Source organism: Xylona heveae (assembly GCF_001619985.1).
Source record: "Xylona heveae TC161 unplaced genomic scaffold L228scaffold_9, whole genome shotgun sequence".
NCBI classification, from domain to species: Eukaryota; Fungi; Ascomycota; class Xylonomycetes; order Xylonales; family Xylonaceae; genus Xylona; species Xylona heveae.
Genome location: NW_017264201.1, coordinates 1,363,395 through 1,375,692, shown reverse-complemented (window position 1 = coordinate 1,375,692; position 12,298 = coordinate 1,363,395). Strand labels below are relative to the sequence as shown.

Here is a 12,298-nt window from a genome sequence, read left to right as displayed (position 1 = left end):
AGACTTGGTGCAATTTTCAGCCAATTCCACCTCCGAAGGTTGTTGTTGAACGACTGGCCTTTTGGCAAACCTGAACCGGAATTTTCGACTTGGGAAGGCTCTAGATAAGCTATTAAAGAGTATAGTAAATATAGTATAACTAAGTAGAAATAAAGGAAGTATATAAAAGAAGTATAATAACTTGGCTTAAATTATTACATTATCTTATATTACTTTTATTACTAAATAATATTATAGAATACTATATTACTAGATAAGAACTCTTAATATACTAATAGAAAACTATCTAGAAGATATAACTTAATACCTTTCCTTAAAAATTACTATAACAAAGTTCTTAAGTTCTTGTATACTAAATAGCTTTATCTTTACTATTTATCTTTATATACTATGTATTATCTAGGTCTACTACCTTATATAAAGGATTTATCTAATCTTAACTTAATTTATTTTATAATCTAAGTATAATTAAATAAGAATAAAAAAAGTATATAAAGTATATATATAAGTAATATAGTATAATATATTATTATAATTTAATTTATTATTTAAATCTTACTTATTTTTTTCTTTTTTTTTTACTTTTTTTTTAAATCTAAACTTATAAAAATATTTTTTAAGCTTATAATTTTTAATTTTTTATTATAATTATTCTAGAATAAATATTATAGAATTAACAAAAACTTAGAGTTATTTTATTAAATCTTTTTAAAATTCTTTAATACTAAGGAGTAAATAAGTCTATAAAATCACTAACTAGAACTTCATCAAATGTACTACTATCTACAAGTTCTATAATTTCCTTAACACGGTCATTATTAAATTTTAGTCCAAGGTTCTGGACGGCTTTCTCACGGACCAAGGCCAGTGTATTGGGGCTTTTAACATGGCCATCAGGAAACTCAACAACCTCCTCATCAAGCCACGTTCCATCGCTGAGGGTGATTTGAATCGCATTGGTGAGACTGCGAATATGGATATTGTGGTAATCCTGGGTAAACTGAGGCTCTTCAACAACAGTAATTTTTCTCCGCAATTCTTCGACACGCGGATCTGTGGCCCACGCACTCTCATCCTGGTAATCCTTCGTGTCAATCTGAGCTCCTTTGAGAAGAACTACAGCGACCATGTATCGTAGGTCATGATCTCGATCAGCTGCATTGTGGAGAGGACCGGATTTATTAATAATGATCATTGCTGCCTCGTGAGTCCGGACTCGAACGCGCTCAACGAGCTCCGGTACAATTCCTTGTCGCTGCATGTTCTTCGATAATTTGAGAGCGGCTTCAATTGCCGTAAGCCCGTGTCCTTCCGCTGTGTTTACTTTGAATAGGACATTTTCAACCACCCAACTTCCAAAAGGCTTAGGTGTGGAAAGCTGCTTGCTGTGGAACAGGACATCATAAAATCCCCATTTCGGCGCTGTGAGCGCAGATTTTACCCCCGGCTGGCCAACGGCTGCAAGCAGGGCCAAATGCACAGCTCGTTGCACAGCATCTCCTGCCGCCCAGCCTTTGCGAGGGCCGGTATTCGGGGCCTGTCGGTATACACGCAATGGGTGGCCATCTACCCATGCGTGAGAGACTGCCGCCAGAGCCTGATCTCGTGAAAGGCCTAATAGCCAACACACAACTGCGGTGGATGCTACTTTGACGAGAATGACGTGGTCTAGTCCAATTTTGTTGAATGCATTCTCGATCTGGAGTGTACCTTGGATCTCGTATGCCTTAATCAAAGCAGTTAAGACATCCTTCATAGTAGGGGAGGGATGGGAGCTAGTTGTGGTGTGTGGGCGTCGACAAAGAATGTCCGTCACTGGCAAAATGGCTCCAATATTATCTGCTCGTCGTTAAGCAACTTATAGAGCTTACAGAGTAAATATGCAGCTCACCTGAAGGATGACCCCATTCAGCCCCGGGAAAAGCATCATTGTGATCGAGATAACGAATACTGGTGCCAAGGTCAAAAGCTCCCTTGAGAAGATCGAGTTGATAATGTGTTCCAGGTAACTTGAATCCACCTTCAACTATTGGAGAATGTGGTGGTACTGGCCCAAGCAGTTGATTTAGCTCGGCGCTGGAATGGATACCTTCCATGGCCACCCCAAGGGCGTCCAACAGAGCAGCTTTGGCACGTGTCCAGGCAAGCTCAGAAAATTCAATCGGCTCGTACACATAGCTTACAATTGATATGAGTATATCATCATATGCTGTGCTATTGGTATTGTCGTTATTGAGGTGCGTCATTTTATTCGCCATTCGTAGTGTTGCTGTATAGTGCGACGAGAAATTTTGTCACGAGTTAAGTAGACAATTCATATATGTCCAAGTGTGCCTGCTATCATTGCTGTAATAATCCTGCATTTTAATAAGTTTATGTCCCCCCGGCTCAGTGCTTTGTATTCGAAGAGGCATTTGCCTAAGGATGATCGCATTTCCGACGGATCAATTTCTTTCAAAGGGAGGAAATGACAAAATTTCCAGAATTGAACCGAGCCAGTGTACGGAGGAGCAAAGTGCAATGGCGGATGTTTTAAATTCCGTCGGCAATTGAAAGACCGAGCAGACTCGATTCGGAAATTACAGAGTCCTCTCTTATTGTACATGCACCAATCAACCAATTCCTACACCTTGTAAGCAAAAGTCTGGCACTATCATACACAGTTTACATAATTTGCTATAGTACAGAGATACAGAGACATTATTATCAGAAGACTGCTTGAAAGGTGTATAGTCGACAATTGACTCTATACAATGGCTTCAATTATTCGTGAATTCAAAGTCACTCATAATGACATATCCTACCATTTTCATGCAAACCAGCCTGGAGTTGCTGGAGATATAGATCGTCAACAGCAAGAATTTCAGCGTTTTCTCAGAGATGCAGATTTGGTCAAAAATTCGCAGCTGCAGTCCCCAATTTGTTTAGCCCTTATCTTCCTCGGCTTCCTTGCCAACAAGGATGAAACCGCAGAGCTTGCTAATGCAGCATTTCATCAGATCAAATCGGACGTGGATGACAACGGTGGAATTCGCAATCTACTCGATTTGCCTGATGATAAAAAAGTAAAAAGGCGAGCAATTGCAGCATACTATGCCCTTCGTGCCAATGGGCAAACGAATCATGGTGCCCTATGGACGGCGGCGGAAAATGGGTCTGCACTAGTATACGCAGTCTTCGGAGGCCAAGGATCGTCGAATGCAAATGCATTCTGGATGCTACAAGAGCTTTTCAATTTATATCGGCGCCAACTTGAGGATTTCATAAATTTGGTTAGCTCAATTCTCTTGGAACTCTCGGAATTGCGCGAGACACATCATCTCTTCCAACACCATCCTCTTGCAATCCGTCGCTGGCTCTTCCAACCACAGACAATTCCGGACGAGGCCACGCTAGCATCTTCACCCTATAGCTTTCCACTTATTGGAGTTCTAAGCCTGGCGCAATTTTCTATCCTTGCTCATCTTCTACAATCTGATCCAGGGCAGGTGATAAGACGTTTTAAAGGGATCACGGGCCATTCTCAGGGAATAGTCGTCGCGACATTATTATCGCAGTCCAACTCCTGGCAGTCTTATTTTGAGATTTCTCGGTCGGCTTTGACCATTCTTTTCTGGATTGGATACGAAAGCCACCAAGCTGCACAGAGCCTTTTGGTGACCGCGTGGAGATCGAACGAGGAAAGCATCAGGCAGGGGCTTGGGAGGCCATCGTGTATGCTAAGTGTACGAGGCATAAATCAATGGGACATAGAGAAGATGATTACATGGAGCAATGAACAATTAGTTCCAGAGGACCATGTTCATCTCGCGCTTGTCAATTCTTGGGACAATTTCGTGGTGGGGGGACCACCTCAGTCTCTCTGGCGACTATATCGTCTATTGAAGGACAGCAGTGCTGAGCCCGACCTTGATCAGTCCCGAACTCCTTTCACTGAGCGAAAGCCTGTCATAGTCCAGCAATTTCTACCAATTTCAGCCCCTTTTCACACCCCACACCTTGCAGACGCAGCTGTGGTAGTGAAAAGAAAACTTCAAGGCCTCACTCTGCCGGGAATCCCGAATATCCTGGAATTCCCCGGCCAAAATGGACTGGAAATACAAGATAATACAGCGTCTTGTGTCATTGATATGTTGGTGGATTCAATCATGGTGCAGCAAGCGCACTGGCCTCGTGCTGTAGCCTTTCCTGGAGCTACACATATTCTTAGCTTTGCTGACAGAGGCCTCACTGGCCTCCTAGCAAAGCTGAAGGAGGGACGTGGTGTCCTTCTTGTCCTTGCAAATGAGAACGATACCTCAGACCTAGGAATATGGCCACAGTACGTTCTTTTTGAGCACACCCTGCCATGGAACTTAAAAGTACCCTCATGGGGCGAGCAATTTGGACCGCGTGCATATCGACTGTCCAATGACAAACTTACTCTACAAACCAAATTTACTCAGCTACTTGATAAACCTCCAATAATGGTTGCTGGAATGACACCTACTACAGTACATCCAGATTTCGTTGCAACCATAATCAATGCAGGTTATCATGTTGAGCTTGCTGGTGGAGGCTATTTTAATGCAGCCTCTTTCGCCAAGGCCATCCGCAACCTAACGGCGTGTATCCGTGAGGGGCAAGGAATTACAATTAACTTGATTTATGCTTCTCCTCGAGCAATTACCTGGCAGATACCTCTAATCCACCAGCTAATAAATGAGGGTATAGCCATTGAAGGACTCACGATTGGTGCCGGTGTACCATCTCTGGACGTTGCACAAATATATATTTCTACGCTCGGGTTGAAGCATATATCCTTCAAGCCTGGATCGATAAGTGCTATACATGATGTTCTCGGCATTGCTAAAGCATTTCCTTCACAAACAATCGTCTTGCAGTGGACCGGTGGCCGAGGCGGTGGACATCACTCTTACGAGGACTTTCACCAGCCCATCATTGAGACATACGGCATGATTAGGCGGCTTGCAAATGTTATTTTGGTTGCAGGCAGTGGTTTTGGCGATGCCAAAGGAAGCTATCAGTATTTGACCGGAACATGGGCAGAGAGATTTGAGCGCCCACATATGCCTTTTGATGGTATTCTCATTGGCAGCCGGCTTATGGTAGCAAAAGAAGCATACACTTCGCTGCCTGCAAAGCAACTTATTGTTCAGACAGCTGGTACTGAGCAGTGGGAGAAGACTTACAGTGAGCCGGTTGGTGGAATCATCACGGTGAGGTCCGAAATGGGCCACCCGATCCACAAATTGGCCACACGTGGTGTTAGGCTCTGGGCCGAATTGGATCAACAGATATTTTCTCTCCCGCGCGACCAACGTCTGGGAGCCTTATTGCAAAATAAAACATGGATTGTCCATCGTCTGAACGCCGACTTTGCTAAACCATGGTTTGGGCAAAATTCGGCGGGCGAAGCAGTTGACCTTGAAGACATGACATATAGCGGTGTCTTAGAGCGCCTGATACAGCTTATGTACCTCGATCAACATGGCCGCTGGGTTGATGGTTCTTATGTGGAAATAGTACACTGCTTTGCCCAAAGAGCAATTGAGAGGCTTTCGGCTCAATTCGCGCTGAACAACGAATATATCCACCAAAATCCCCATGGGTTCCTACGTGAATTTCGATCATATATTGAAAGAGCACAAGATACACTTCTTCACCCCGACGATATTGCCTTTTTCTTAGGTACATGTCGCTTTGGTAGTCATAAACCAGTGAATTTTATACCACTGCTCGATGAAAATTTTGAATATTGGTTCAAGAAAGACTCACTTTGGCAATCAGAGGATATTGAGGCTGTGTGTAACGATGCAGGGCGGATCTGTATCCTCCATGGTCCAGTCGCTGCCAAATACTCGCAACGAGTTGATGAGGGCGCTGGGGAGATTCTAGATGGAATTTATCATGGATACCTTGATTTGTTTCATCAGGAACACAATTGTGGCGATACAGTAACAGACCCGGAGCTATTGAAAGCTGGAACTAGTGCAAATGCATTACTACGGTCTCTTTTCCAGCAATCTTATATCCTCCAAGGCACCAAAAGAGTTCTAAACCCTTTAAAGAAAATTTTTGGTTCTGAATCGGGCTGCAGTTTACAAATCGGCCAAGGCGACGAGATGATTGTTATGGAAAAAGAACTTACACCCGGATTCAGGGATCTCATAAGAGTTAGCTCTAAGGAGGATGGAAAGCAAATTGTCATTTCCCTTTCGGGCGAGAGCAGAATTGAAACCAACCGTTCATTTTCGTTGTCATTCATGTTTATACATGACCATACAAACAAAGACTATCCCTGGCAGGAAGACCTCGATGGCCGAATACACAGAATCCAATCTTTCTATGGCGACTTGTGGAGTGTTACTTCTACAAAGTCCGGAATGCGGTCAGTTTTTCAAGGCCCCAAACAAAGGTTAGATAGGCATCTCTTAGGGTCGCTACTCTCAGCAGTGAATATCCCAGGGCACAATAATGTTCAGAGGGATGTATTTCCGCTAGATGTCTTAGTTCTTCTCGCATGGAACGCACTGGTTGGGCCAATAGTCCAAGAAGATGCCAACCTCGACCTGTTACAGCTTCTACATCACTCGCATAGCTCAGAATATCGCCCTGGTATAACGCCTCTCCGAGTGGGTGATACTGTGACTACTACTGGACAACTTCAAAGTATTATTATTGGACCTCAGGGCAAATCGTTCAAAGTCAAAGCCGAAGTCAAACGACAAGAACAACATATTGCCGATGTTATATCAACTTTCCTTGTACGTGGAAAATATGATGATTATCATCAGATGTTTGCTCAGGAAGAAGAGCCAGATATCTACTTGAATGTGGAGACAGAAGTCGATGAGGCAGTACTGTACAGTCAGACATGGCTCAAATTGAAAGATTCAACCAAGCCCCTTCGAAACAGCCGTCTTCTATTCAAAGTCAAAAATGTTACACATTGGGCTGACCAAGACCACGTCGCAACAATGCAAACGGATGGGAAGGTTTTCGTTGTAGAATCACGAGATTTGAAAGAGATTGGGATTGTAAAATTCGCTGCTAAAATATGCAAAGGGAACCCTGTTTTGGAATTCCTACGCCGTCGGGGAGAAGTTGGTGCAAAGAAGCTTCAGCTAGATTCTCCGGGCTGGAACGGACTTGCATCCATGGATTTTACCACACCGGCATCTAACCAACACTATGCGCAAGTATCAAGGGATTTTAACCCTATACATTCCTCATCTCTCTTTGCCTCCTGGGTTGGTTTGCCGGACATAATCACTCATGGCATGCTCACGGCTGCTTTAAGTCGAGCGGCACTAAGCTACCTTTTGGATGACCACAGCCATCGGCGTATTCGACGGTTTTCTGTCTCGTTTGTGGGATTGGTATTCCCTGGAGATGCTCTCACAATGAATTTTACACACTTCGCCATGGTCCAAGGCCGGCAATTGCTACAAGTAGTTGTCCGTAAACGTGGTAGTAAAGCGGAAGTGGTTCTAGACGGTGAGGCCGAAATAGAACAGGAACAAACAGCATATGTCTTCACAGGTCAGGGCAGCCAAGAACCAAGGATGGGCATGCAACTTTATGAGTCAAGTAGCACAGCTAGACGAGTTTGGGATCAAGCTGACCGCTTTTTTTGCAGCAATTACGGTATATACACCTTGATCAATGCCCTTTTTCCAACTACCGTACGCTAATGTACATGTCACAGGGCTCAGTATCTTACACATTGTGATTCATAATCCAAAGACATTAACTGTCCGTTTCGGTGGTAAACTTGGTCGCCACATTCGGGAAAACTACTTGAGGATGATGGTTGAGGTTCCACAGCCCAGCGATGGCCAGAATCAGAAATGCGTGCTTCCTGGCCTCACTTCTTCGTCTACATCTTTTACTTTTCACAATGCGCGGGGGCTTCTATATACAACACAATTTGCACAACCAGCAATCCTTTTGACGGAAATGGCCATGACGAAGTACCTGCGCACAAAAGGCGTGGTCAAAGAGGGCAGTGTATTCGCTGGCCATTCGCTAGGTGAATACGGGGCTTTGGCAGCATTCGGCGATATTCTCCCATTTGAGACATTATTGGATATTGTCTTCTATCGCGGGCTGGCAATGCAATCTTTGGTACACAGAGATAAGGATGGACGCAGCGAGTTTTCCATGCTCGCTGTGAACCCCTCCCGCGTTGGATCCTGTGAGAGGGCGAATCCCATTATATTCCAGCGTAAATCCTCACTGACGAAAACGCCTTAGGGTTCACCGAAAGGGCTCTCGAAGTGGTTGTCCAAACTATCGCCTCGACGAGTAATGATCTTTTAGAGATTGTTAATTTCAACGCAGCATGTGAACAATACGTTTGTGCTGGCCATGTACGCTGCTCCTTACAATTCCCCTCGGTTTCATGACTATTGTCAATTTTTTGATTTCTAATCGCCATGCAAGGTTCGAACCCTCGTTGCATTGACTGGTGTACTTGATGAGATGACCAGAATTCCCTCAAGTCGAACGATATTATCTGCATCACCTGCATCACTCGAGCCGGGTTCACAGTTTCACAACCTCATTCAGAAGCACTTGAAGCGCGCGCAAGAGCAGCCATCACTACAGAAATTTTTGGTGCGTGGCCTCGCAACAACTCCACTGCAAGGAATCGACGTGCCATTTCACTCGCATTATCTTCAGCCTGGAGTCTCGGAATACCGGAAGTTCCTGCAACAGAAAATCCCAGAAAATGGCGTGCAGGCTGAAATGCTTGTGGGCAAATACATACCAAATCTCATTGGCCGTCCCTTTAGCTTAGATGCAAGCTTCGTTCGGGAGGTTTACAAAATTACCCGCAGTGCTCTACTACAGGACATCCCTGAGACGAATCAGGGCCCAAAGATTATGGCAGCAACGTTGGAGTGATTGTCACATGCATTCAAGGTCTTTTCTGATTCATTCTTCTCAGCCCATGCCGGTAAATCCTCCGTGAGCTGTATATATTACCAATCCATATTATTCCAAAGATCTCAGATATGAAACAAGGCTTTTGTTGAGCTTTTAGCTACCCATGCAATCAGGTACCTGGGGGCCACGTAGAGCACTGCAACCAGGGGAACGTCATTGGTTCAACAATCTAGCGACCAGGGAGTCGAGAATGTGGTTGCAAGAGCCCCTCTTTAGATTTGTAACGTAGTATATGCATGGCACAGGAAGTCACATCCTTGATAAGATGCAAAATCATCGTTTAATGACATGATTTGTAACGGTTTTTGGCACCCTAATTAGACTCATCTTCAGTCCCTCATGGATCTAGTATAAATGAAACACGAGGCGACAGTGTGACACTAGTATAGCCGATAATCATTATCAGTACTTCCCCTAATACTAAGGGTTAGTGAGCGCGAAGCCGGTGACTCCAGCACACGACGCTTGCCTGAAAATGTAATGTCTTCCTTCAATGATCGTGCCTGTGATCCGTGCCGGCAGCGCAAGATAAGATGCGATCGATTGCTTCCAGGTTGTGTCAATTGTCGACACGCAAGTCTGGAATGTAGCTATTCAGATCGAGCGAAGAGGACGAATCACGTGAAGATATTGTAAGCCTCGATGGATGGATTCGCACGTTGCATTTTTCACACTAACGAGGATGGCTTCTCGATACTGACCAATCAATCTTTTCAGGTCGGAAAGTCTCGAAGATATCGAAGGGCGCTTGCAGATGCTGGAAGAAGCCAGGCCGGCGAGCGATCACTCTACCACACCTGACTCTCTTCATGCCCGCTTAGATCGCATTGAAGATGCACTTCGGCAGTCACTTAATGCTATTCAGCAGATCAGTGGTACTGCAATCCTGCCCCGTGGCGATCAAAATCCGTGTGAACCTAAAATATTACCGGAGGTCGAGGTTCTCCGCGCAACCCAAGTGTCCCCGTCTAGATCAGAATGCAATCATGTTGCTTTCGAGGATAATGGCATCGAGAAGCACCACGGGTCCAGTTCGATGCTACTGCTGATTCGAAATGCTATACTGGCCCTAGAGCAACGCTTAAGAAGCCAAACAGCTCTTCCAGAGAACACAGAGGGTCAAGATGACCCAAAGATGAATGTTTATACATGGCTATCTCAATTATGCCAGGACGCCTTCCGCCTTTTTGTGCACAATGATTATGCTGATCTTTCTCATGATAATCAGTCAATTACCCTGCCATCCGAAGGCCTCGTCAACGCGCTAGTTCAGCCTTTCCTGGAGCAGATAAATACTGTTTTCCCTATATTTGAGAAAAGCCAGATATACGACTACATCCGAAATGCTTATTCATCACCCCCCGAGGAGCAAGATATTGCTCTATATCTCATACTAAACTGCATTACATCTCATACACTCTGTGCAAAATATCGCAGTACGCCACAGGATACGAATGAAAAGGTGATGGACGCGGAGCTTCTCAAGCCTTTCCTTGTAAACCTTCGGCGTGCATTTCGAGATGCTGGCCAGTTGCTAAAGCCAAAATTTGTTACTGTGCAAGCTTTAGTATCATTTGTAAGGGGGACCCTTTTAGTCCCGCTCTTTTCTCTTCCTCTCTCCCCTCTCCCTCTTTCTTCTTTTATTTGCACTCTGTTGTACACGCACTCCCTCTTAAGGATGCAGTGCTACAATGTCTTAACACTCTGATACTGACAAGGCAGAAGTGTCTCTTTGCACTAGACAATTTTCAAATTGAAGTTGCAGAACTTCTAATGGAACATGCATCTCATTGTGCCAAGGGTATGGGTTTGCACCAGCAGCGACCTTATTCCTTGGCTTCTCATTCATTACTTTCACCCGAACGTCAAAATCTCTTTTGGTGTCTATTTGTTTTGGACAAAGCCATCTTTTTCCTAACTGGCAAGCCATGTACCCTACCCTCATATGACTGCAATGTTCCCCTTCCTTCCCCTGCCACAGACGACATTCCACAGCAAATGTTTCTCGCTCGCATCCATCTCAGCAAAATCCAGGAGCAAATTTACACAAGTCTATATTCTGCACAGGCTGTCCAACAGTCAACCAGATTACGAGAAGATGCAGTCTACCGGCTACAGCATGAGCTGCAACGTTGGCTCTTATTGAACGAGTCCTTGCTCTCTAATAATGACAATTCACCAAGCCATCCATGTCACTATGTCGGCCCTGAGCTGCTTACACTTTATGGCATGTGTCTAGTTATGGTGATGCGGTTCAGTACCGACGCTTTAGGGGACAGGCAATGTTTAGACGAAGCCCGTGCCACTATTGGCAGAATTATCGATCTCGATGATGCGGCAGAGCTTCGAGGGAAAGAAGCGGCATTGCGCAGGTTCGTACTTGTTAGAAGCCGATTTTGTTCTTTGCCGCATTACACTACTAAGCTTTGTTAGGATCTTTGAGTTCTGCCCCTTTTCGGCCTTCTCTGAGATTTTCTCAAGGCTACTCAGGTACCCTAGAACGACCTGCGTTCCTGAGGATCTTAAACTTGTGCACCGCGTCGTGTCTATTTTGCGGAGTGTCAGCAAAGCAGATCACCCTTCAACTTATTGTGCAAAGACCCTCACTGCCACAAGTAGATGCTATGAGCTCACTGCTGCAGTCATTAAACATGCAAGTGCCTGTCGAGCACGCAAGAAGCGGCGCCTAGAACATGCAGAAGGAAGCGATGCCACTCAATCCGCGTCTGTAAAGGATTGGATTGGACTGATAGGCACAGCATCTAGCCATGATGTATCAGCTCATCTTGACACGGGCTCCCCCACGCCTCTTAGGTCTCCACAACCTTCCTTTTCAGAAAACGTCGCTCCTGTGGAACAGCCCTCACCATCTCGATTTTTGTTGTCTGCGTCGTCGACACTGTCTCCACCTCCTCTCATAGATCCCGAGCTTTTGCATCAATTCTCGGAGACAGACCTGAGTCTACCATTTGACTGGATCAATGATTGGGACGGCACAGATGATTTGAGTGGACTCCCCCATGAGGGCCCTGTAGATCTAGATAAAGGGAAAGCAAATTGAAGCTATAGATAGGTCTGGCAATTCTTGACTGTTCTATATGCTTCACTGCGTATTAATAGATTATGTTGAGCTTGGAAATGTGTTGAAAATAATCTAACTTGGATTGACATGCCCGGTCATATGAAGATTTTTAAAAATTTAGATTTGTAAGTACAATTATTTTCCTAGAGTATATATGTTATAGCCACACATCTGCCGAAAATTTCCATCGGTCATGAATAGAGATGATAACGAGAGCAAAGAGTACATTTTCCGATATGAAGGCTATCCTGCATTGCTCCT

General features: G+C 44.6%; 3 protein-coding genes across 3 annotated transcripts; 2 read left to right on the top strand and 1 right to left on the bottom strand.

The window, feature by feature from the left end:
• Window positions 1-724: 724 nt before the first annotated feature.
• Window positions 725-2,488, bottom strand: L228DRAFT_284873 (2-methylcitrate dehydratase; the record flags this gene model as incomplete). Its single annotated transcript, XM_018336273.1, has 2 exons — window positions 1,892-2,488; window positions 725-1,839 (listed from the first exon to the last, which is right to left on the bottom strand). The coding sequence occupies exons 1-2, from the start codon at window positions 2,256-2,258 to the stop codon at window positions 725-727; spliced, it is 1,482 nt and encodes a 493-aa protein (XP_018186529.1). The 5' UTR covers window positions 2,259-2,488.
• Window positions 2,489-2,753: 265 nt separating this feature from the next.
• Window positions 2,754-8,913, top strand: L228DRAFT_262824 (hypothetical protein; the record flags this gene model as incomplete). The annotated part of the gene is made up of 4 exons (XM_018334446.1): window positions 2,754-7,650; window positions 7,712-8,200; window positions 8,260-8,375; window positions 8,449-8,913. The coding sequence occupies 4 exons, from the start codon at window positions 2,754-2,756 to the stop codon at window positions 8,911-8,913; spliced, it is 5,967 nt and encodes a 1,988-aa protein (XP_018186528.1).
• Window positions 8,914-9,435: 522 nt separating this feature from the next.
• L228DRAFT_240687 (hypothetical protein) lies at window positions 9,436-12,016 on the top strand (the record flags this gene model as incomplete). The annotated part of the gene is made up of 4 exons (XM_018331270.1): window positions 9,436-9,587; window positions 9,673-10,531; window positions 10,678-11,327; window positions 11,389-12,016. The coding sequence occupies 4 exons, from the start codon at window positions 9,436-9,438 to the stop codon at window positions 12,014-12,016; spliced, it is 2,289 nt and encodes a 762-aa protein (XP_018186527.1).
• Window positions 12,017-12,298: the final 282 nt, after the last annotated feature.